At 41.3% G+C, this 26,419-nt stretch overlaps 1 protein-coding gene across 1 annotated transcript in view; it reads left to right on the top strand.

Annotated features, from left to right (window-relative positions):
- Nucleotides 1-3,423: 3,423 nt before the first annotated feature.
- LOC139765144 (transcription intermediary factor 1-alpha-like) overlaps nucleotides 3,424-26,419 on the top strand; it is a 142,927-nt gene continuing 119,931 nt past the window's right edge. The window contains exons 1-2 of the mRNA XM_071692337.1: nucleotides 3,424-4,399; nucleotides 17,011-17,225. Coding sequence (XP_071548438.1) covers nucleotides 3,538-4,399; nucleotides 17,011-17,225 — 1,077 coding nt within the window. The 5' untranslated portion in view covers nucleotides 3,424-3,537. The remainder of the gene's footprint in view (nucleotides 4,400-17,010; nucleotides 17,226-26,419) is intronic.

Raw genomic sequence — 26,419 nt, 5'->3', positions numbered from 1 at the left:
GTAGGACCTGTATCGGTTCCTCCTGTACTTGCTACTGTTGTTACCTGAGTGAGGGATGATGAACAGTTGTTTTCTGGGTTTTCGGTCGTCCCAACCCGACCGACCCTGAATTGAACTCATTCTTTGTAAACGAGCATCTGGAATGAATGTGGACATTTAGGAATCATGTTGTGTAACAAGACCCACATTATAGTCTGCTTCGTGATAGTTTGGCGACAGGATCAATAACACAGTCCAATACTGGTACATGTTCTCAGGGTGTCCGTTGCAGTCCACTTAAACCATTATCGTCATTATCCTGAAAAAACTCTCTTTCCGAATGTGGTTCATCTTCATTATAAAAGCTGTCCCTCGTAAGTCGTCATCCTGACATACATTACGTAGAGAACGTAAGATGTTACACTTGACACGGAATTCACGTCGTTCTCAAGAAATGGCGTCCGCAAGAGATAAAGTCCTCTTACTCCTAAGGTGGTTGTCATCGTACCGAGAAACTTGTCTTCGAGCTCAAAAGATGGTTATCGTGTTCTCAAGGTCCTCCGTTTGCTCTCAATGAATCGTCATGGTGGCCAATTCACTCGTCTCTATACTTAAGGTTTTATCTTGGTGTGGAGGGGTTTAGTCGCCGTGCTCAAGGGACTAAGGTATTACATTGGGGAAGCTGACGTATTGTACACAAAGGTTGATTAAGTCAATCAGGTCAAACTATAGTAATACTTCTTAAACGTATTTCATTTAGCGTTCCCCAGAAGTCATGAGATTGTTGGTTTGGGACCCGTTTGAATTGTAGTTTCCTTGCTGACAGTATCTCTTTAACAAGTTCACCAAGCCGATTACTTTCTAGTGAGACTATGTCGGGAACAACATAACAGCTGTAATTTTGGACATATAATTCACTAGCTCTTGCTCTTCCTAGGCAAAGATAATGATAGTAATGATGTTTCAAAATGCTTGTCGTCTTTACATTCCTTCTGTACTCTTCTTACACGTCAGTTTTAGTCTTACTTTATCTGTGGTTGTCTGCATCTCTTGTCCCCACCCATATATCATAATGTCCGTGTACAACCTGAGTGTAGAGTCAATGGCCTCAGGTCGAGTATTCTATTATGCAGAGCACAGCTAGTGGCCCAAGGGAAGTTACTGTGATTTTTCGGGCACAATAAGTGGCTCATGGCAGATTAGTGGCCTCAAGGCAGGTACCAATTTTTAGAGGGTATAGTTTGTGGTCCTTGGGCAGGTACCTTGGTCTGGAGGGTTAAGTTAATGATCCCAGGGCAAGTATCTTGGTCTGAAGGGTACACATAATGGTCCAAGGACAGGTACCGTGGTATGGTAGGTACAGTTAGTGACCCCAGGGTGGGTACCGTTTTCTTAGAGGTACAGTAAGTGGTCCCACGGCAATTACCGTGGAATGAACGGTACAGTTAATGGTCCTGGAGCAAGTAGCTGAGAGGACCCAAGCAAGAAAGATACAAAAATTATTTAGTAAATAGTAATTCCTTTGATTATATAAAAGATAGATTTCAGACAGACACAATAACCCGGTGAAGTTGGAGCAATTATTTAATAATACGACTCTGGGGGACATGTGAAATGTGCATGGAGTGACTCATGTAATAGATTAAACATATGTTTGAAAGCAATACTGTATGAACCTAGACTCCAGTGGAGCAACTCTCCCAAAAATATATAAACAATTTGAAACAAGAGATGGGAAGAAGAGATGGGATCACGAGAAACGTCGTTATTTAAAACATAGCTGTAAGCGCGATGCGTTATCCCTGCTGTAATAACGAAATTTTGAAATATGTACTCGTTCACCATCGTTGAAATATGTACTCGTTCACTATCGTTGAAATATGTACTCGTTCACTATCGTTGAAATATGTACTCGTTCACTATCGTTGAAATATGTACTCGTTCACCATCGTTGAAGTATGTACTCGTTCACTATCGTTGAAATATGTACTCGTTCACCATCGTTGAAATATGTACTCGTTCACCATCGTTGAAATATGTACTCGTTCACTATCGTTGAAATATGTACTCGTTCACTATCGTTGAAATATGTACTCGTTCACCATCGTTGAAATATGTACTCGTTCACTATCGTTGAAATATGTACTCGTTCACTATCGTTGAAATATGTACTCGTTCACCATCGTTGAAATATGTACTCGTTCACCATCGTTGAAATATGTACTCGTTCACTATCGTTGAAATATGTACTCGTTCACCATCGTTCTTGGTTATAATGTCCCCCACACGGCGGCCTCCTACAATGTACTTCATGAACCACCATGTGTGTAATGACCGGGAGCAGAGGATAACAGTGGTCTACCTGCCCTGGTGGAGAACATTTTTCATGATAATCATGAACTGATCTGATATTTGTCAAGGAAATCTTGATATAAATGTTAGAATAGCTAGGTTATTGATCAGCATTTTTTCTGTCATGGTCTCGTATGAAGTATTAAGAGCATGTTGAACAGGTACGTGCACAGGCATAACACAAATGGAATACAAGAAAAAGGAATACAAAGGAAAAATATGATTCACTTAAAAGCCAAGCACATAATAACTGTGCTTTGGGATATTTTTTACTTTCCTCTTACCTGTTAAGCATGTGCCTACGTGGAAACATTCAAAATTTAGCTCATATTCTAGAATAGGATTTGTAGTGTAAACACAAAACATAGAAATTGTTACCAATTGTAACAATTTCCAACGTGGTGGCGTTTTTAGATGAAGACTGTATATTAGTAATGAGTACATCATTCGTATAACTTTAATGCTGAGTCTACATACATTCCTTGGATTTCGAACCGAAAGTAAAGTTGTCACGAAAAATACCCATTGATATGATCCTTTTCTTGTTTCCGGTTTTTCACAGTAACTTACTGTCTTCGGAATGGCCAGTTTCCAGATATGCAAAATTGTTATCGTATATACTAAACTGTACATATGTATAGTTTAGTATATATGTTATAACTCTGAGTGGACAACTCATTTCAAATACGTCAAAATTTTTCCCATTTCCACGTGGAGACTCATGGGAAATCCGTCCAAATTTAGGAATATCTTTATTTCTTCAAAGAATTAGATTCTTTGAAGAGAGAAAATATATCAGTAATCGCTGTTATTCATATGTTGAAAATGTATAATGCTAGTGTTCATATATGTGTTAGTGACAATGCCAAAGCCTTTTCTGCGACAGTTAAAAATCCCGCTTACAATCCTTACCAACCGTCTGTGCGATTAACTGTGTTAGACTTATGATTTCTCCTAATATGTTGGAGAAAATAGTGATGATTAATAGATTGAGGAAAAATACGTATTATACATATCCTCTCATTCGGGAAAGAATGAATATTTGGGTAAATCTAGTGAGGTGTTGGCAGTACTGGTACCCACAATGCCCAGTGCAGTGGACGACAACAAGAAACATGTCGGTGTTACATACACAGGAAGTCCTATTCTATGGTCATGAATATACCCGCGTTAAGTGAAGTTTTAGCCTAATGTCAGCTCATAACTATGGCAGAGTCCAGTTTAGATTTACGGCCTTTAACGGCCCTGGAGAATCTTGTGGGAGTGCAGATAGGAACTTTACAAATGGTTGCTGGCGAAACAGCGGACGAGGAGTCGGCAGCGACAGACAGGGGAATGGACGCTGATGACGACCAACCCCTTAAACTGGTGGACGACGAGGGAGACAAGCCTGCTACCCCACCTCCTGCTACGGACGAGCCCACGGAATTAGCAGAGAGCTCCCTCCCAGATAGTGACATGGTGGAAGACAGGGAGGAGCGCAGGGAGGCGTCTCAGGAGGCGGGGGAGCTCCCTGACTTGGAGAGTCAAGCTAATGTTGGTGATCCAGGGGTTGATCATCCTGAGGATCATGTCCAACCTGCCTCCAGCCATCCCCAGGAGGATGATCAACGTGGTTCTAGCCCAGACCCACCTCACTCCCCAGTCCTGGACGCACCATCAGCGGCTTCACAGTTAGAACATATTAGTGTACAAAATGATACAGAACAAGTGTCAGTGAGTGACCCAATTGAATCCACCAGAACTTGGGCTGATTCAGAAAAGGACTCATTGCCAAATGACCATAGTAATGATGCGACGGCACATGAACCAGAAACTGAGGAAACTATGGAAGGAGGAGGGGACTCTAGTGCCAGTAGTGGGGGTGGTGAGGGGAGTGTGTCGGGTACTGGTGCGCCTGAACCTGAGGAACAGTTTAGTTGGGATAATGTACATTGTGTATTTTGTGACTCTAGTGCAATGGACCAGGAACCTAAACTATTACCGTGTCTCCACTCTGCGTGTAATAAGTGTTTAACTCATGAAGCAGCTGAACCAGAAATGAACAAAGATGATGAGATAGTTGCAAGTAAGTATATGCTGTAGGTCTGTATACAGATTTGGTTAAATCTTAAAGGCTTTGACAGTTTTATATCAGCAAAATCTGTACTTGACTGCTACTATTACCAGATTAGCTACACAAACTGTTCCCTGGTTTTCTCCGACTATTTCTTATATTCTCTTGTAACACATTGACAACACATCTATTTTGTGTACCACATCACTCCTTTCCACTCTGTCTCATTCACACTTCACACCTTATATGCTCAGGTCCAGACCCATCAAAGCATCTTCCACTCAATATCTTCATCTCCAATTTGGTCACCCCTTTCTATGACCTCATATATTTCCCATCTTTTTGGGCCACGTTGTGACGAGTGTATGTGGCAGTTTTTGAATGAGCTGTCAGTCTTCGTCTCATCATTTCTTAATTATTTCAGTTATAAGAGTGAGCTGAGATGGACGTAGGTTGAGATTGACATTGGCATAGATAATTTTATATACAAAGCTATATTTTTTTATTTGCATGTGTGTGCCATTACCAATTTGTAATTGCATATCTGTAGTGCATGGGGAGGGAGTTAAACACTTGTGAGGCCTCATCCTTTGAGTGTTCTCTCTTGTTATACAACTTTTTGAATTTGTGTGCTGTCTCCATTAAACATATCATCATTCATTCTGTTCCATTCTTCCTCCTCATCTTCTCTTATACTGTAAAAGTGATTCTTTGCTTCTTTTTTTTTTTTTTTTTTTTTTTTTTTGATAAGTTTCTTGCTGAATTTCATGTTCAGCTGGAGCCCAACCTGGGCTCAGAATGAAGATCCCCAAAGACTTCACCAGGTATATCCTCTGGTTGCTTCCCTGCATCCCTCAAAGAATTGTTCTCTGTCTTTGTCTTTGATATGTTTTAAAAACTGAAGGATGTGTTAAGGTCACCCTCACTCTTCTCTCTTCTAAGGTTGGCAAATTTGAGACCTTTAGCGTTTCCCTGTAACTTAGCCCTCCTAATACTGGCACCATCTTGTTGCCCTACTCTGAACCTTCTCTATTAGCTCTGTGCTTCTTTAGGTGAGGTGACTAAACTTAAAAAGCATATTCTGGTTTTGGCCTTATATATGATATATACTGCTTCCTAAATATTTCCATATCCATATACTTGAAAGCTTTTCAGATATTTCCCAGAAGACAGTTAGTCTCCTTTATTATTCTCTTAGTGTGGAACAATTGTGATAGGTTATGGATGATGGTGACTCCCAAGTCCTTTTCACACACACAGTCTTGATTCTTACTTCCAGCCGATAATAATCATGATGAGGTCTTCTTCCACTTTGTCATTCTCATTACTTACATTCACTTGGGTTTAATTTCAGCCATGTATCAGACCATATTTGTGTGTGTGTGATTACAATTTGTGTGTTATGGGAAAAGTTTTACACACGTAGCTCCTATCCCTTAACCTTGTCTGTTTATATTTTGCCTTTATTCCTACACTCACACACACACACCACACACACACACACACACACACACAGCCAAAAATATGAATAGTATGGATTTAGATACGAGAGTATATCTCAACCAATCAGTGCAAACAAGATAGGCAAAGGAAAAACTAGAGTTAAAAGTGAAAAAAGACGACATGAAAAAAACAGACATAAGATGTTTAGGAATGCTGTAGGAACTTGTGAATAAGCAAGATCAGACGATAATGCAACTAGAACTAGAGTTAAGGGATTTGAAGGAGCAGATTAAGGACCATGAAGGGAGCCACGAGAAAAACAGAATCACAGTTCCAGAAAGAGGGTCCATGTGATACCAAATCACAGGAAAGAAGATGAAGCTAGTTTATTAATGAGATGGCAAAGCCCCATGTACTTGAGGTTGAGCATTCAGAGCAGAAATTTGATGACCAGAATGGACTAGAAATTATAGGTGGATATACAACTTCTAAACAAATAGATCACAACATATAGTTATGAAGCATGCTGTATCCAGTGCCTCCATAGTGAAAAGCTCAATCCCCAAGGAACTATACTTGTCCCTTCCCTGATCCTGATTCTTATATTAGACATATATGCAACCACAAGCCACAGTACCATATCATCCTTTGCATATGATACAAGAATAGGTGTGAAAAACATCAGTAGGAGATGCCATAAGGGTATGAAGAGACACATGAAGTCTTTAACTGTGTGACCAAGAACAACATACTTTTCATTGGGGATAAATTTCAATTCCTCTGTTAAGGGGAAATGTAGGAATAAAAAAACACAGATTATTGGACAGACACGAATGCAGTCATAAACCAAATGAATAATTTGGAAGACTTTGGAATGATAGTGTCTAACGACCTAACCTTCAGGGAACACAACAAAACAATGGTTGCCTCATGCAGAAGGATAGCAGGCTGGATCTTATGGACCTTCAAGACAAGGGGAGAAAAAGCAGTGATGATGTTATTCAAGGCAATGAATCTTACATGAACGAACTGAATATTGGTGTATTCTAACATTACCTTACAAGGTGGGCAAAATTGTGGATTTAGAAAGTGTGAAGTTGTTAGTGTGTCTGACCATGACGCATTCATGGGCTATCTAGGGTCGAGCATGTAGGTTTGAACCCAGGTTGTAGTTGCTCCACAGGCTACCCAGCTGTTCATCTACCCTTAGGGGTTGGTCAGTAAAATGGGTACCTGGCTATGGCTAAGTTATGTATACATATGTTAATGCAATGGTATTGATTTAGGTCTCGGTTGGTGTTACAATCTCAACTAACATAAAAAGAAATTTTATCTTTCATAGCTCATTAAATGTGGTGAAGGGACTGCATCACTGGGAATGACTGAAAACGCTTAGCCTATATCCCCTTAAGTGCAGATGTGGCCTTTTTTGTCTGTTTTCCTGGTGTGCCTCGCTGAAGCAGGGGAAGCAATGCTGTTTCCTTTGGGGTGGGGAGGGGTGGCGATGCTGTTTCCTGTGGGGCAGGTTGGAACCAAGAATGGATAAAGGCAAGCAAGTATGAATATGTACATGTATATATGTATATGTGCGTGTATGGGTGTTTATGTATATACTTGTGTATGAGGCAAGAGGTCAAGAGAAAGGTGCAAGAGGTGAAAAAGAGGGCAAATGAGAGTTGGGGTGAGAGAGTATCATTGAATTTTAGGGAGAATAAGAAGACGTTTTGGAAGGAGGCAAATAAAGTAAGACAAGAAAACAAATGGAACATCGGTGAAGGGGGCAAGTGAGGAGGTAATAACAAGTAGTGTTGAAGTGAGAGGGTGATGGAATGAGTATTTTGAAGGTTTGTTGAATGTATTTGATGATAGAGTAGCCAATATAGGGTGTTTTGGTAGAGGTGGTGTGTGAAGTGAGAGGGACTGGGAGAATAATTTGGTAAACAGAGAAGAGGTAGCGAAAGCTTTGTGGAAGATGAAAGCTGGCAAAGCAGTGGGTTTGGATGGTATTGCTGTGGAATTTATTAGAAAAGGTGGTGACTTTGTTGTTGTCTGGTTGATGAGGATATTCAATGTATGTATGGTTTATGGTGAAGTGTCTGAGGATTGGCGAAATGCATGCATAGTGCCATTGTACAAAGGCAAAGGGGATAAAGGTGAATGTTCAAATTACAGAGGTATAAGTTTGTTGAGTATTCCTGGGAAAATATATGGGAGGGTATTGATTGAGAGGGTGAAGGCATGTACAGAGCATCAGATTGGGGGAGAGCAGTGTGGTTTCAGAAGTGGTAGAGGATGTGTGGATCAGGTGTTTGCTTTGAAGAATGTATGTGAGAAATGCTTAGAAAAACAGATGAATTTGTATGTAGCATTTATGGATCTGGAGAAGGCATATGATAGAGTTGATAGCGATGCTCTGTGGAAAGTATTAACAGTATATGGTGTGGGAGGTAAGTTGCTGGAAGCAATGAGAAGTTTTTATCAAGGATGTAAGGCATGTGTATGAGGAGGAAGAGAGGAAAGTGATTGGTTTCCTGTGAATGTCGGGTTGCGGCAGGGGTGTGTGATGTCTCCATGGTTGTTTAATTTTTTTATGGATGGGGTTGTTAGGGAGGTGAATGCAAGAGTTTTGGAGAGATGGGCGAGTATGCAGTCTGTTGTGGATGAGAGGGCTTGGGAAGTGAGTCAGTTGTTGTTCACTGATGATACAGCGCTGATGGCTGATTTGGGTGAGAAACTGCAGAAGTTGGTGACTGAGTTTGATAAAGTGTGTGAAAGAAAAAAAAGCTGAGAGTAAATGGGAATAAGAGCAAGGTTATTAGGTTCAGTAGGGTTGAGGGACAAATGATTTGGGAGGTAAGTGAGAATGGAAAAACTTGAGGAAGTGAAGTGTTTTAGATATCTGGGAGTGGATTTGGCAGCGGATGGAACCATGGAAGTGGAAGTAAGTCACAGGGTGGGGGAGGGGGCGAAGGTTCTGGGAACGCTGAAGAATATGTGGAAGGTAAGGATATTATCTCGGTGAGCAAAATAGGTATGTTTGAAGGAATAGTGGTTCCAACAATGTTATATGGTTGTGAGGCTTGGCTTGGGCTATAGATAGGGTTTTTCAAAGGAGGGTGGATGCGTTAGAAATGAGATGTTTGAGGACAATATGTGGTGTGAGGTGGTTTGATCGAGTAAGTAATGAAAGGGCTAGAGAGTTGTGTGTTAATGAAAAGAGTGTGGTTAAGAGAGCAGAAGAGGGTGTATTGAAATGGTTTGGTCACATGGAGAGAATGACTGAGGAAAGATTGACAAAGAGGATATATGTGTCAGAGGTGGAGGGAACGAGAAGTGGGAGACCAAATTGGAGGTGGAAAGGTGGAGTGAAAAAGATTTTGATTGATTGGGGCCTGAACATACAAGAGAGTGAAAGGCATGGAAGGAATAGAGTGAATTGGAATGATGTGGTATACCTGGATCGATGTGTGGTTTCAGAAGTGGTGGAGGATGTGTGTATCAGGTATTTGCTTTGAAGAATGTATGTGAGAAATACTTAGAAAAGCAAATGGATTTGTATGTAGCATTTATGGATCTGGAGAAGGCATACGATAGAGTTGATAGAGATGCTCTGTGGAAGGTATTAAGAATATATGGTGTGGGAGGCAAGTTGTTAGAAGCAGTGAAAAGTTTTTATTTATGAATAAGGCATGTGTATGTGTAGGAAGAGAGGAAAGTGATTGGTTCTCAGTGAATGTAGGTTTGCGGCAGGGGTGTGTGGTCTCCATGGTTGTTTAATTTGTTTATGGATGGGGTTGTTAAAGAGTTGAATGTAAGAGTTTTGGAAAAGGGGGCAAGTATGCAGTCTGTTGTGGAAGAGAGAGCTTGGGAAGTGAGTCAGTTGTTGTTTGCTGATGATATAGCGCTGGTGGCTGATTCATGTGAGAAACTGCAGAAGCTGGTGATGAGTTTGGTAAAGTGTGTGAAAGAAGAAAGCTGAGGGTAAATGTAAATAAGAGCAAGGTTATTAGATACAGTAGGGTTGAGGGACAAGTCAGTTAGGAGGTAAGTTTGAATGTAGGAAAACTGGAGGAATTGAAGTGTTTTAGATATCTGGGAGTGGATTTGGCAGTGGATGGAACCATAGAAGTGGAAGTGAATCATAGGGTGGGGGAGGGGGCGAAAGTTCTGGGAGCATTGAAGAAAGCAAAAATGGGTATGTTTGAAGGAATAGTGGTTCCAACAATGTTATGTGGTTGCAAGGCGTGAGTTATGGATATAGTTGTGCGGAGGAGGGTGGATGTGTTGGGAATGAGATGTTTGAGGACAATATGTGGTGTGATGTGGTTTGATCAAGTAAGTAATGAAAGGGTAAGAGAGATGTGTGGTGGTAGAAAGAGTGTGGTTGAGAGAGCAGAAGAGGGTGTTTTGAAATGCTTTGGTCACATGGAGAGAATGAGTGAGGAAATATTGACCAAGAGGATATATGTATCAGAATTGGATGGAACGAGGAGAAGTGGGAGACCAAATTGGAGGTGGAAAGATGGAGTGAAAAAGATTTTGAGTGATCGGGGCCTGAACATACAGGAGGGTGAAAGGCGTACAAGGAATAGAGTGAATCGGAACGATGTGGTACACTGGGGCCAATGTGCTGTCAATGGATTGAACCAGGGCATGTGAAGCGTCTGGGGTAAATCATGGAAAGTTCTGTGGGGCCTGGATGTGGAAAGGGAGCTGTGGTTTCGATGCATTATTACATGACAGCTAGAGACTGAGTGTGAACGAAAGTGGTCTTTGTTGTCTTTTCGTAGTGCACCCTTGCGCACATGCAGAGGGGAGGGGGTTGTTATTTCATGTGTGGCGAGGTGGCAATGGGAACGAGTAAAAGCAGACTATGAATTATGTACATGTGTATATATGTATATGTCTGTGTGTGTATATATATGTACACGTTGAGATGTATAGGTATGTATATTTGCGTGTGTGGATGTGTATGTATATACATGTGTATGTGGGTGGGTTGGGCCATTCTTTCATCTGTTTCCTTGCGTTACCTCGTTAACGCGGGATACAGCGACAAAGCAAAAATAATGATAATAATAATAATATATATTGGATGGTATTGCAGTGGAATTTATTAAAAAAGGGGGTGACTGTATTGTTGACTGGTTGGTAAGGTTATTTAATGTATGTATGACTCACGGTGAGGTGCCTGAGGATTGGCGGAATGCGTGCATAGTGCCATTGTACAAAGGCAAAGGGGATAAGAGTGAGTGCTCAAATTACAGAGGTGTAAGTTTGTTGAGTATTCCTGGTAAATTATATGGGAGGGTATTGATTGAGAGGGTGAAGGCATGTACAGAGCATCAGATTGGGGAAGAGCAGTGTGGTTTCAGAAGTGGTAGAGGATGTGTGGATCAGGTGTTTGCTTTGAAGAATGTATGTGAGAAATACTTAGAAAAGCAAATGGATTTGTATGTAGCATTTATGGATCTGGAGAAGGCATATGATAGAGTTGATAGAGATGCTCTGTGGAAGGTATTAAGAATATATGGTGTGGGAGGAAAGTTGTTAGAAGCAGTGAAAAGTTTTTATCGAGGATGTAAGGCATGTGTACGTGTAGGAAGAGAGGAAAGTGATTGGTTCTCAGTGAATGTAGGTTTGCGGCAGGGGTGTGTGATGTCTCCATGGTGTTTAATTTGTTTATGGATGGGGTTGTTAGGGAGGTAAATGCAAGAGATTTGGAAAGAGGGGCAAGTATGAAGTCTGTTGGGGATGAGAGAGCTTGGGAAGTGAGACAGTTGTTGTTCGCTGATGATACAGCGCTGGTGGCTGATTCATGTGAGAAACTGCAGAAGCTGGTGACTGAGTTTGGTAAAGTGTGTGAAAGAAGAAAGTTAAGAGTAAATGTGAATAAGAGCAAGGTTATTAGGTACAGTAGGGTTGAGGGTCAAGTCAATTGGGAGGTGAGTTTGAATGGAGAAAAACTGGAGGAAGTGAAGTGTTTTAGATATCTGGGAGTGGATCTGGCAGCGGATGGAACCATGGAAGCGGAAGTGGATCATAGGGTGGGGGAGGGGGCGAAAATCCTGGGGGCCTTGAAGAATGTGTGGAAGTCGAGAACATTATCTCGGAAAGCAAAAATGGGTATGTTTGAAGGAATAGTGGTTCCAACAATGTTGTATGGTTGCGAGGCGTGGGCTATGGATAGAGTTGTGCGCAGGAGGATGGATGTGCTGGAAATGAGATGTTTGAGGACAATGTGTGGTGTGAGGTGGTTTGATCGAGTGAGTAACGTAAGGGTAAGAGAGATGTGTGGAAATAGAAAGAGCGTGGTTGAGAGAGCAGAAGAGGGTGTTTTGAAGTGGTTTGGGCACATGGAGAGGATGAGTGAGGAAAGATTGACCAAGAGGATATATGTGTCGGAGGTGGAGGGAACAAGGAGAAGAGGGAGACCAAATTGGAGGTGGAAAGATGGAGTGAAAAAGATTTTGTGTGATCGGGGCCTGAACATGCAGGAGGGTGAAAGGAGGGCAAGGAATAGAGTGAATTGGTTCGATGTGGTATACCGGGGTTGACGTGCTGTCAGTGGATTGAATCAGGCATGTGAAGCGTCTGGGGTAAACCATGGAAAGCTGTGTAGGTATGTATATTTGCGTGTGTGGACGTATGTATATACATGTGTATGGGGTGGGTTGGGCCATTTCTTTCGTCTGTTTCCTTGCGCTACCTCGCAAACGCGGGAGACAGCGACAAAAATATTTTTTTTTTTTTTTTTTTCATACTATTCGCCATTTCCCGCGATAGCAAGGTAGCGTTAAGAGCAGAGGACTGGGCCTTTGAGGGAATATCCTCACCTGGCCCCCTTCTCTGTTCCTTCTTTTGGAAAATTAAAAAAAAATGAGAGGGGAGGATCTCCAGCCCCCCGCTCCCTTCCCTTTTAGTTGCCTTCTACGACACGCAGGGAATACGTGGGAAGTATTCTTTCTCCCCTATCCCCTATCCCCAGGGATTTGTCTGCTGAAAAAGGACTGGTGATTGGGAACACCTGGTTTAAAAACAGATACACACAAGTATACATATGCAAGCAGGAGAGATAACCAAAGAGCACCGCTGCATTACGTGTTAATTGATGGGCACGTGAAAGAGACTTCTAGATGTTAACGTGCTGAAAGGCGCAACTAGAGGGATGTCTGATCATTACCTCGTGGAGGCGAAGGTATGTATGTATGTATATATATATATGTATACATTGAAATGTATAGGTATGTATATGTGTGTGTGTGGACGTGTATGTATATGGATGTTGCAGGAGACAGCAACAAAGTATAATAAATATATAAATAAAGTGAATAGAGGTGAAATGTTTTACAATTCACTCTACAACAAGTGTATGTGAAGCAAATAAAAAATATATATATATATATATATATATATATATATATATATATATATATATATCTTTTTTTCTTTCAAACTATTCGCCATTTCCCGCATTAGCGAGGTAGCGTTAAGAACAGAGGACTGGGCCTTTGAGGGAATACCCTCACCTGGCCCAATCTTCTGTTCCTTCTTTTGGAAAATTGAAAAAAAAACCGAGAGGGGAGGATTTCCAGCCCCCCGCTCCCTCCCCTTTTAGTCGCCTTCTACGACACGCAGGGAATACGTGGGAAGTATTCTTAATCCCCTATCCCCAGGGATAATATATATATATATTTTTTTTTTTTTTTTTTTCATACTATTCGCCATTTCCCGCGATAGCGAGGTAGCGTTAAGAACAGAGGACTGGGCCTTTGAGGGAATATTCTCACCTGGCCCCCTTCTCTGTTCCTTCTTTTAGAAAAAAAAAAAAAAAAAAAAAAAAAATATATATATATATATATATATATATATATATATATATATTTATTTCCTTTCTTTCATTCTATTCACCATTTCCCGAGTTAGCGAGGTAGCGTTAAGAACAGAGGACTGGGCCTTTGAGGGAATATCCTCATCTGCCCCCCTTCTCTGTTCCTTCTTTTGGGGAAAAAAAAAAAAGCCTTCATCCATTCCCAGCGCTTCCTTACCCCACAGGAAACAGCTTTGCTACCCACTGCTTCATTGAGGTAGCACCAGGAAAACAGACAAAAAAGGCCACATTTGTTCTCACTCATTTTCTAGCTGTCTTGTGTAATGCACTGAAACTACAGCTCCCTATTCATATCCAGGCCCCACTGACCTTTCCATGGTTTACCTCAGACAATTCACATGCACTGGTTTAGTCCCTTGACAGCATGTTGACCCTGGTATACCACATTGTGCCAATTCTCTCTTCATTGCAAGCCTGTCACCTTTCTGTTTGATCAGGCCCCAATTGCTCAAAATCTTTTCACTCCATCCTTCCACCTCCAATTTGGTCTTCTGCTTCTCCTTGTTCCCTCTGCCTCTGACACACATTTCCTCTTTGTCATCCTTTCCTCACTCATTCTCTCCACATGTCCAAACCCTTTCAACATACCCTCTTCTGCTTTCAGAACCACACTATTTTTATTTTTACACATCTCTCTTACCCTTTCATTACTTACTTGATCAAACCACTTCTCATCACATATTGTTTCCACACATTCTTCATCACTCCCAGAACCTTTGTCCCTTAACCCAACTTGTGAATCACTTCCACTTCCATGGTTCAAAATCGTTTTCACTCCATCCTCCCACCTCCAATTTGTTCTTCTGCTTCTTGTTCCCTCCACCTCTGACACACATATCCTCTTTGTCAACCTTTCCTCACTCATTCTCTCCATAGTCCAAACCATTTCAACACCCTCTTCTGCTCTCTCAACCACACTCTTTTTATTTTCACACATCTCTCTTACCCTTTCATTACTTACTCGATCAAACCACTTCACACCACATGTTGTTTCCACACATTCTTCAGCACTCCTAGGACTTTTGTACCCTACCCCAACCTGTGAATCACTTCCACTTCCATGGTTCCATTCAGTGCCAAGTCTGCTCCCAGATACCTAAAACATTTCACTTCTTCCATTTTTCTCCATTCAAACTTACATCCTGATTAACTTGTTCCTGAACCCTGCTGAACCTAATAACCTTGCTCTTATTCACATTTGCTCTCAACTTTCTCCTTTCACTCATTTTTCCAAATTGAGTCACCAACTTCTGCAGTTTCTCATGTGAATCAGGCACTTACACATATATGTATAGATGTACATAAATCCCCATACACGCACATATACACATGTACATATTCATACTTGCTTGCCTTCATCCATTCTTGGCACTACCCCGCCCCATAGGAAACAGCATCATTACCCCCTGCTTCATCGAGGTATCAACAGAAAAATAGACAAAGAAGACCACATTTGTTTTACACTCAGTCTCAAGCTGTCATGTGTAATTCACCAAAACCACAGCTCCCCATCCACATCCAGGCCTCACAGACCTTCCCATGGTTTGCCCCAGATGTTTCACATGCCCTAGTTCAGTCCATTGACTCTTACCTAAGCCAGGTACCGGGTCTATTGACCATCCTCTAGGGGAAGATGAATAGCTGGGTGGACTATGGATCGACTGTTGTGATCATGGTTCAAACATATGTGGGCTGGACCCTGATCAACATGGGTATGCATCACAGTTAGGAATGCTAACACATACAGTTAAGGAGACCAGCGGTTTGCTAACACTTATTAGACTTGTATTCAAATTCATGGATAAGGAAATATTGAGCAAGCTGTTCAGATCATACATAAGGCTTAAGAAGTTTGGTCACTAGGCCAAAAGAAGCACATAATGCTGATAGGGGTGGCCTGGAGGATATGAGCAAAAATGGCACCAGAATTATGAGAGCTGAGTTGCAGGGAAAGGATAAAGGCCTTAAAATTGCCCACTTTGGAACAGAGAAGAGAGATGGATGAACTGATTACTACCTTTTAAATTTTTAGGATATTGATGGTGTAGACAGTTGGCAGTTCTTTGAGAATTGTAGGAATGGAACAGCAAGAGGACATAATGTGAAGTTAAGCAAGAAACATGTGAAGAATGATGTGAAAATGTACTTTTATAGTACTGCATAAGTAATGGATGACTGGAATAGAATAACTGAAAATATGGTTATTATGGACAGCTTGCAGAAATATAAACGTGCATGATAGTTGAGAATGTTCATAGGATGGGGCCTCACGAGTGTGAAACTCCATCCTGTTCGGTACAGATAGGTAATTACATACCTCTGCCTAAACCAGATACCTGTTCATTGACCACCTAAGAGAGAGGGATGAACAGCTGGATTAACTGACTGCCAAAGCTGAGACTCAAACCCTAGCAGACCTGTTTGTGAAATCATAGTCAGCATGGTTAATTACAACTACATATATTGATTTCAAAACACCAAAATACGACTGTAAGCATGATGGGCATAACCATATCTTGTACTCCATCCATTAAACTTCACTTAGTGAATATCTCAGAATCTGCTTTCCTAAAGCTGTGGGTGTTGTATTTGTGGCAAAATTATATTGATTCTTAGAAACTGTTTCACATCTACAGTGTGTCATTTATCCCAGTATGGAGTACTGCTTTCATATCTAGGGTGGCCCTTCCACCTTTCTCTTTGCCAGAGGTGAATCAGAAGACTTCTGCCCCCCTTTTTTTTTTCACTTTTCTTTCACCATACCTTTCTCTCTTCTGTGATGCTTATGTCCTCTTTCTGTTCTACAGGTATTATTTTGGTCATTGTTCATTTGAACTGTCTGCATATGTCCTAGTCACGAAGGCATAGAGCAAGCAGCATGTACCTGACTGTTGCTTTCCATAGTTTTTATGTAGAGACCAGCCCTGCAAGGATTGACCATTTTGATATTTTCATCTTTCCTGGAACTATGAAGCTGGAAATTTTCCTCCTCCTTTCATCTTTATGGCTTCATATAATCTTTCCACTTTTAAGAGTCAAGTCATGGAACAGAAGAGGACCTCAAATTGATTACAACAATATCTATCTTACTTTCAGTTTTTCATTTCTGTGGAGATGTCCACAGTTAGGGCATAAATTTGTCCATGACATGTTGCCTATTTTGAAAAAGTTAAGTGCAGTTTCCTTCATAGCCTTTGATATAGCTTGTTAAAGGTAGAGATTAATATATTGAAAATCATTAAATGTAAAAAAATACATCTGATCACACTGACATTTCTCTTTTTTTCAGTGGACCCCCTCATCCATTGTCCTATGTGCAAAAAAGGTTTCCCTCAGGAGAGTATACTAGACAACATGTTTGTGTGTGAGGCTCAAAGTAGTGGAGACCGAGGGGGTAGCAGTGCAGCTGAAGAAAGTTTTACGTGCACTTCATGCACCGATGAGGCAGTGGCAACGGGCCTATGTACAGACTGTTCTGAGTGGCTTTGTGATGAGTGTATTCAGGTAAGACTGAATTGTTAAGAGCATTTACAGTTTTTCTATGTAAAAAACATTTCAATTAATGTACAATCTGGTTCCAGGACCTGCTCAGGCAAGGTCAAATTTGTTGACAAAGCATTCACATGGGTATGAAAACATATGAATAACTGTGTAATGACTGTAAGAAATTAAAGATTCATCAAATAAGGATCACTGTGCACTTGTATGCTGTTGTACTCTCAACTTGGTAGTAAAGTCATTGGTATTACTACAGTTGGCTACAGGATGCGTAACATTGCAGAATTAGTAAGTTTTTCACAAGTACATGTTACTATTTTGTTTCTTGTGGTGTTAGGACACTGAAGGTCATTTCCTAAACAGTGTTTTATATCATTGAATGTATTTCTTAATGTAAGATGATCCTGGTTAAACTGTAGCTTGATACTGATTGGCTGTAAAGGATTAAAAGTGCTACTTTATCCCTAATATCATATTTGAACTTTTCCTGTCTTATAGTCATTTTAATGAATATGATATGATTAATAATGATCAATGATGATATTTATACTTCTTAAGATGAGAATGATCAAGTGCTGTATCAATAAGGGATTGAAATAGATTGACATCACCCTATTCCACAAAGAAGGAAGCAAAGCATTTCCAAAATACTGCTGATCAATCGCACTGACATATCACATCATTAGAGTTGTTGAGTGATTTTTAAGATGTGAATTTACTCGCTTCATGAAAACAAATAATCAACATATTTTAGGCCAACTTGGTTTAAGTGCAGTAGGATTGTACATTTTTCAGTTGTTTGATCATTACAGTATAAATGTAGAGTCATTGGAAAGCAGACATAATGCCAAAGTGATAAACACATATATTTCAAAAGCCATTTATTAATGTAACCATGGGGTGATACCATACAAGATATGAGTAATAGGAGAAAGTGGGAGATAGATATACAACATTTCAACTAATAGATCACAGCACATTGTTGTAAATCGGTCTGCACCAGTGCCTCCATAGTAAAGCTCAGTTCCCTAAGAACTGTTCTTGCACCTTTGCTGTTCCTTATTCTCATGACGGACATTGATGGAAAAATAAGCCATAGCTTCATATAATTCTATTTGTATGTAGCATTTATGGATCTGGAGAAGGCATATGATAGAGTTGATAGAGATGCTCTGTGGGAGGTATTAAGAATATATGGTGTGGGAGGAAAGTTGTTAGAAGCAGTGAAAAGTTTTTATCGAGGATGTAAGGCATATGTACGTGTAGGAAGAGAGGAAAGTGATTGGTTCTCAGTGAATGTAGGTTTGCGGCAGCGGTGTGTGATGTCTCCATGGTTGTTTAATTTGTTTATGGATGGGGTTGTTAGGGAGGTGAATGCAAGAGTTTTGGAAAGAGGGGCAAGTATGAAGTCTGTTGGGGATGAGAGAGCTTGGGAAGTGAGTCAGTTGTTGTTCGCTGATGATACAGCGCTGGTGGCTGATTCATGTGAGAAACTGCAGAAGCTGGTGACTGAGTTTGGTAAAGTGTGTGGAAGAAGAAAGTTAAGAGTAAATGTGAATAAGAGCAAGGTTATTAGGTACAGTAGGGTTGAGGGTCAAGTCAATTGGGAGGTGAGTTTGAATGGAGAAAAACTGGAGGAAGTGAAGTGTTTTAGATATCTGGGAGTGGATCTGGCAGCGGATGGAACCATGGAAGCGGAAGTGGATCATAGGGTGGGGGAGGGGGCGAAAATTCTGGGGGCCTTGAAGAATGTGTGGAAGTCGAGAACATTATCTGGGAAAGCAAAAATGGGTATGTTTGAAGGAATAGTGGTTCCAACAATGTTGTATGGTTGCGAGGTGTGGGCTATGGATAGAGTTGTGCGCAGGAGGATGGATGTGCTGGAAATGAGATGTTTGAGGACAATGTGTGGTGTGAGGTGGTTTGATCGAGTAACGTAAGGGTAAGAGAGATGTGTGGAAATAAAAAGAGCGTGGTTGAGAGAGCAGAAGAGGGTGTTTTGAAGTGGTTTGGGCACATGGAGAGAATGAGTGAGGAAAGATTGACCAAGAGAATATATGTGTCGGAGGTGGAGGGAACGAGGAGAAGAGGGAGACCAAATTGGAGGTGGAAAGATGGAGTGAAAAAGATTTTGTGTGATCGGGGCCTGAACATGCAGGAGGGTGAAAGGAGGGCAAGGAATAGAGTGAATTGGAGCGATGTGGTATACAGGGGTTGACGTGCTGTCAGTGGATTGAATCAAGGCATGTGAAGCGTCTGGGGTAAACCATGGAAAGCTGTGTAGGTATGTATATTGTATGTATGTGTATTGTATATAAACAACCATGGAGACATCACACACCCGGTCTCGTGCATCAAAACCACTAATACACTCATTCAGCTGCTCCCAAAACACTTGCTTCTCATGATCTTTCTTCTCATGCCCAGGTGCATATGCACCCATCTGACAGGCGCACGAAAGAGAGACTTTTGGATGTTAATGTGCTGAGAGGTGCAACTGGAGGGATGTCTGATCATTATCTTGTGGAGGCTAAGGTGAAGATTTGTATGGGTTTTCAGAAAAGAAGAGTGAATGTTGGGGTTAAGAGGGTGGTGAGAGTAAGTGAGCTTGGGAAGGAGACTTGTGTGAGGAAGTACCAGGAGAGACTGAGTACAGAGTGGAAAAAGGTGAGAACAATGGAAGTAAGGGGAGTGGGGGAGGAATGGGATGTATTTAGGGAATCAGTAATGGATTGCGCAAAAGATGCTTGTGGCATGAGAAGAGTGGGAGGTGGGTTGATTAGAAAGGGTAGTGAGTGGTGGGATGAAGAAGTAAGAGTATTAGTGAAAGAGAAGAGAGAGGCATTTGGACGATTTTTGCAGGGAAAAAATGCAATTGAGTGGGAGATGTATAAAAGAAAGAGACAGGAGGTCAAGAGAAAGGTGCAAGAGGTGAAAAAGAGGGCAAATGAGAGTTGGGGTGAGAGAGTATCATTAAATTTTAGAGAGAATAAAAAGATGTTCTGGAAGGAGGTAAATAAAGTGTGTAAGACAAGGGAGCAAATGGGAACTTTAGTGAAGGGCGCAAATGGGGAGGTGATAACAAGTAGTGGTGATGTGAGAAGGAGATGGAGTGAGTATTTTGAAGGTTTGTTGAATGTGTTTGATGATAGAGTGGCAGATATAGGGTGTTTTGGTCGAGGTGGTGTGCAAAGTGAGAGGGTTAGGGAAAATGATTTGGTAAACAGAGAAGAGGTAGTGAAAGCTTTGCGGAAGATGAAAGCCGGCAAGGCAGCAGGTTTGGATGGTATTGCAGTGGAATTTATTAAAAAAGGGGGTGACTGTATTGTTGACTGGTTGGTAAGGTTATTTAATGTATGTATGACTCATGGTGAGGTGCCTGAGGATTGGCGGAATGCGTGCATAGTGCCATTGTACAAAGGCAAAGGGGATAAGAGTGAGTGCTCAAACTACAGAGATATAAGTTTGTTGAGTATTCCTGTTAAATTATATGGGAGGGTATTGATTGAGAGGGTGAAGGCATGTACAGAGCATCAGATTGGGGAAGAGCAGTGTGGTTTCAGAAGTGGTGTGGTAGAGGATGTGTGGATCAGGTGTTTGCTTTGAAGAATGTATGTGAGAAATACTTAGAAAAGCAAATGGATTTGTATGTAGCATTTATGGATCAGGAGAAGGCATATGATAGAGTTGATAGAGATGCTCTGTGGAAGGTATTAAGAATGTATGGTGTGGGAGGAAAGTTGTTAGGAGCAGTGAAAAGTTTTTATCGAGGATGTAAGGCATGTGTACGTGTAGGAAGAGAGGAAAGTGATTGGTTCTCAGTGAATGTAGGTTTGCGGCAGGGGTGTGTGATGTCTCCATGGTTGTTTAATTTGTTTATGGATGGGGTTGTTAGGGAGGTGAATGCAAGAGTTTTGGAAAGAGGGGCAAGTATGAAGTCTGTTGGGGATGAGAGAGCTTGGGAAGTGAGTCAGTTGTTGTTCACTGATGATACAGCGCTGGTGGTTGATTCATGTGAGAAACTGCAGAAGCTGGTGACTGAGTTTGGTAAAGTGTGTGAAAGAAGAAAGTTAAGAGTAAATGTGAATAAGAGCAAGGTTATTAGGTACAGTAGGGTTGAGGGTCAAGTCAATTGGGAGGTGAGTGTTTTAGATATCTGGGAGTGGATCTGGCAGTGGATGGAACCATGGAAGCGGAAGTGGATCATAGGGTGGGAGAGGGGGCGAAAATTCTGGGAGCCTTGAAGAATGTTTGGAAGTCGAGAACATTATCTGGGAAAGCAAAAATGGGTATGTTTGAAGGAATAGTGGTTCCAACAATGTTGTATGGTTGCGAGGTGTGGGCTATGGATAGAGTTGTGCGCAGGAGGGTGGATGTGCTGGAAATGAGATGTTTGAGGACAATGTGTGGTGTGAGGTGGTTTGATCGAGTAAGTAACGTAAGGGTAAGAGAGATGTGTGGAAATAAAAAGAGTGTGGTTGAGAGAGCAGAAGAGGGTGTTTTGAAATGGTTTGGGCACATGGAGAGAATGAGTGAGGAAAGATTGACCAAGAGGATATATGTGTCGGAGGTGGAGGGAACGAGGAGAAGTGGGAGACCAAATTGGAGGTGGAAAGATGGAGTGAAAAAGATTTTGTGTGATCGGGGCCTGAACATGCAGAAGGGTGAAAGGAGGGCAAGGAATAGAGTGAATTGGATCGATGTGGTAAACCGGGGTTGACGTGCTGTCAGTGGATTGAATCAAGGCATGTGAAGCGTCTGGGGTAAACCATGGAAAGCTGTGTAGGTATGTATATTTGCGTGTGTGGACGTATGTATATACATGTGTATGGGGGGGGGGTTGGGCCATTTCTTTCGTCTGTTTCCTTGCGCTACCTCGCAAACGCGGGAGACAGCGACAAAGTATAAAAAAAAAAAAAATATATATATATATATATATATATATATATATATATATATATCCCTGGGGATAGGGGATTAAGAGTACTTCCCACGTATTCCCTGCGTGTCGTAGAAGGCGACTAAAAGGGGAGGGAGCGGGGGGCTGGAAATCCTCCCCTCTCGGTTTTTTTTAATTTTCCAAAAGAAGGAACAGAGAATTGGGCCATGTGAGGGTATTCCCTCAAAGGCCCAGTCCTCTGTTCTTAATGCTACCTCGCTAATGTGGGAAATGGCGAATAGTTTGAAAGAAAGAAAGAAAAATATCATACTATTTGCCATCTCCCGCGTTAGTGAGGTAGCATTAAGAACAGAGGACTGAGCCTATGAGGGAAATCCTCACTTGGCCCCCATCTCTGTTCCTTCTTTTGGAAAATTAAAAACGAGAGGGGAGGATTTCCGGCCCCTCGCTCCCTCCCCTTTTAGTCACCTTCTACACACGCAGGGAACAAGGAGAAGTGGGAGACCAAATTGGAGGTGGAAAGATGGAGTGAAAAAGATTTTGAGTGATTGGGGCCTGAACATGGAGGAGGGTGAAAGGCATGCAAGGAATAGAGTGAATTAGAACAATGTGGTATACCGGGGTCGAAGTACTGTCGATGGATTGAACCAGGGCATGTGCAGCATCTGGGGTAAACCATGGAAAGTTCTGTAGGCCCTAGATATGGAAAGGGAGCTGTGGTTTCGGTGCATTATACATGACAGCTAGAGACTGAGTGTGAACGAATGTGGCCTTTGTTGTCTTTTCCTAGTGCTACCTCGCGCACATGTGGGGGAGGGCGCTGTTATTTCATGTGTGGCGGGGTGGCGATGGGAATGAAAAAGGGCAGACAGTATGAATTATGTATATATCTGTGTGTATATATATGTATACATTGAGATGTATAGGTATGTATAGTGGACGTGTATGTATATACATGTGTATGTGGGTGGGTTAGGCCATTCTATATATATATATATATATTTTTTTTCATACTATTCGCCATTTCCCACGTTTGCGAGGTAGCGTTAAGAACAGAGGACTTGGCCTTAGAGGGAAAATCCTCACCTGGCCCCCTTCTCTGTTCCTTCTTTTGGAAAATTAAAAAAAAACGAGAGGGGAGGATTTCCAGCCACCCGCTCCATCCCCTTTTAGTCGCCTTCTACGACACGCAGGGAATACGTGGGAAGTATTCTTTCTCCCCTATATATATATATATATATATATATATATATATATATATATATATATATATATATATATATATATATATATATATATATATTTTTTTGCTTTGTCACTGTCTCCCGTGTTTGCGAGGTAGCACAAGGAAACAGACGAAAGAAATGGCCCAACCCACCCCCATACACATGTATATACATACGTCAACACACGCAAATATACATACCTACACAGCTTTCCATGGTTTACCCCAGACGCTTCACATGCCCTGATTCAATCCACTGACAGCACGTCAACCCCGGTTTACCACATCGATCCAATTCACTCTCTTCCTTGCCCGCCTTTCACTTTCCTGCATGTTCAAGCCCCGATCACTCAAAATCTTTTTCACTCCATCTTTCCACCTCCAACTTGGTCTCCCACTTCTCCTCGTTCCCTCCACCTCCGACACATATATCCTCTTGGTCAATATATATATGTTCATACATAGTTGCCATTTCCCGCATTAGCGAGGTAGCTTGAAGAACAGAGGAAAGAGCCTTAGAGGGAATATCCTCACTTGGCCCCCTTCTCTGTTCCTTCTCTTGGAAAAATAAAACCTGGAGGGGAGGATGTTGACATACATACACAAGCTTTTGCCCAATTCTCCATACACTCTTACACATGCATTTGCTCTTTTGTAGAGCCTTGCACACCATCTAGTAGTTGTTTCCCTACCCCATATGTACTTAACACATCCATAAAGCATTCTACTCAACTCTCTTTTTTGCTTTTCTCAGATCCATGAAGGCTGCATGCAACTTTGTATCTTTTGCTAGGTACTTTTCTCCTTTAATTTTCACTGCAAAACCCCGATCCATACATCCCTACCATTCCTAAAATCCCCTTGCTTCTCACTTATTTTGCATTCAGTCACTCCCATAACTAACAGGTGACACCTGCAACACTTTTCCTGGTATACCTAAGAGACTTATTATTCCCCTGCAATTGCTGTGTACTCTTTAAACACCTTTTTTTGTTGAATGAAGGAATGATAATAGCTTTTACCCAACTTACAGACACAACCTGTTTCCATGCAAAATTGTATCTCAAATATATCCACTCTATCATTTTTTCCTTTGTAATTCCATCAATTCCAGGTGCCTTTCAAACGTTCAGCCTCCTTGTCACCCTTTTTACCTCCTGTTTTGCAATAGACCCCTGTACATGTATCATTTTCCTTCCATTCTCCATACCCATACATTTAACAACTACTGCCTCACCTCCCAAATTCATTTCTTGGATTTTTTTTTTTTTTTTTAAATCCTTTCACTTCCCCCTTTTTGATTCAGCAACTCTCATTCCTTACTTCTCATATGTACATTTCCACTCTTACATGCACCTCATTCCTTTTCAGCTCTTTCCATTCCAATTTCTTATTTTCTCTATGCTCTTCTTTCACCTTTCTTCCAAAATTTTCATCTAGTCTTTCTTTGCTCACCTTTACCAGTTTTAATATTCCTCTCAAATCTTACATTCTCCCTTCTTCTTTGCTGTACTTTGGCTGGTACATTCTGTGTGAGCAGTCTACCTTATGCCTTTTTCTTTCCTGCCACAGCTTTTCAAATTGTCCACCATATATTTCCACTTGTATTCTTATATCTCACAACCTTATCCCCAACTGCTTATTCTACAACTTGTAACATTCTTTCTCTAAAGATATCAAGCACCTAATTCACACATGATGGCATTCCCTTATTTATAGCACTCTCACCCAGACTTTGTCACCCTTCTTTCATACTGCTTTTTGCATTCTTTTTGCTTCATCTTGCTTGGCAACTCTTTAACCTCTCAGTTCTTCCTTACACCGTATCTCCACATCTCCCTGATTGACATCTCCACAGGAATTGCAAAAATGAGTAGTACTTCCAAAGAAGCATTCTTTTTGCTTCATCTTGCTTGGCAACTCTTTAACCTCTCAGTTCTTCCTTACACCGTATCTCCACGTCTCCCTGATTGACATCTCCACAGGAATTGCAAAAATGAGTAGTACTTCCAAAGAAACCACAACCCTGTCATCCAGTACAACCTTTCTCAGCCTTTCATCCATTGCCACATAGTCAGTCCCACCCTTTTGTTCTTTTCTTCCATTATTTCTCATCTGCTTATATCTGTGGATTATCTTTTGCTGAAAAAAGGTATTTGCAGGGAATATTCTCACCACAGACATCCACAAGATACCTTCCATCCTCATTAATTCCAGGCTTTTCCCATTTACCACCTATCTTGCCAATTTCATCATTTCGTCTCAAACTCAGTTATATAATCGTGCAAATTCCTCCAGAAACACTTCATTTCATCCCTGTCTTGTTTACTCTACATGCTCACAGATGCAATGATGCGGAAGAGTACTATTCAATGCCAATGATTCCACTTTACATACTTTAACTGATTTTTCCTCCCGTCCTCCCTTTCAGACTTGTCCTCTGTCTCATAGTGTTCATATTTTCTCTCATTTTAAATGTTTGCAGCATTTTGGATTGAGAAACCAGTACCATATAAAATTCAGTAATGCTAAAAGGCAATTTTTCCCTGCATGTTATTCTTAGAATCATATGTTTCCTTTTCTTCAGTTTCAGATCACCACAATTCCACCCTGTAATAACAGTGCCACTTCTTATCCTTGAGTGCATCACCCTTAACAGGCCACTGGCAAAGGTCGATCTAGCCCAGTGTTTATAGAGGCTCCTACCCATATTCCTACTAACTGCTTCTACTTAACCCTCCCACCGTATGTTCCTTCCAATTACTATGTAATGTTTCTTCCTAAAGCTCCTACCTGAATGTTCCTATTCACTACTTATATCTGTTGCTCTTGCCACTTTGCCAAAAGGCAGGGCTAGCAAATAGCGCTCACCATAGGAAAATCTTGAGTTATGAAGAACTAGCTGTGTGTGTTAAGTGTTGTCAGGTGTTATGTATAAAAAGGAGAGATTGTATGTCTGTGAACAGAATGCCAGAACAGAATGTGGGTGAGGCAAATAGGAATGACAACTAACTTAACAACCACTGAAGTGCTGGCTTACAATGTAGCCATCCCTTACCCTCCCAATACCCAGAG

Source organism: Panulirus ornatus, chromosome 53 (assembly GCF_036320965.1).
Source record: "Panulirus ornatus isolate Po-2019 chromosome 53, ASM3632096v1, whole genome shotgun sequence".
Classification (NCBI taxonomy): Eukaryota; Metazoa; Arthropoda; class Malacostraca; order Decapoda; family Palinuridae; genus Panulirus; species Panulirus ornatus.
Note: the sequence above shows the minus strand (reverse complement) of the source record. Positions and strands in the feature narration are given on the sequence as shown.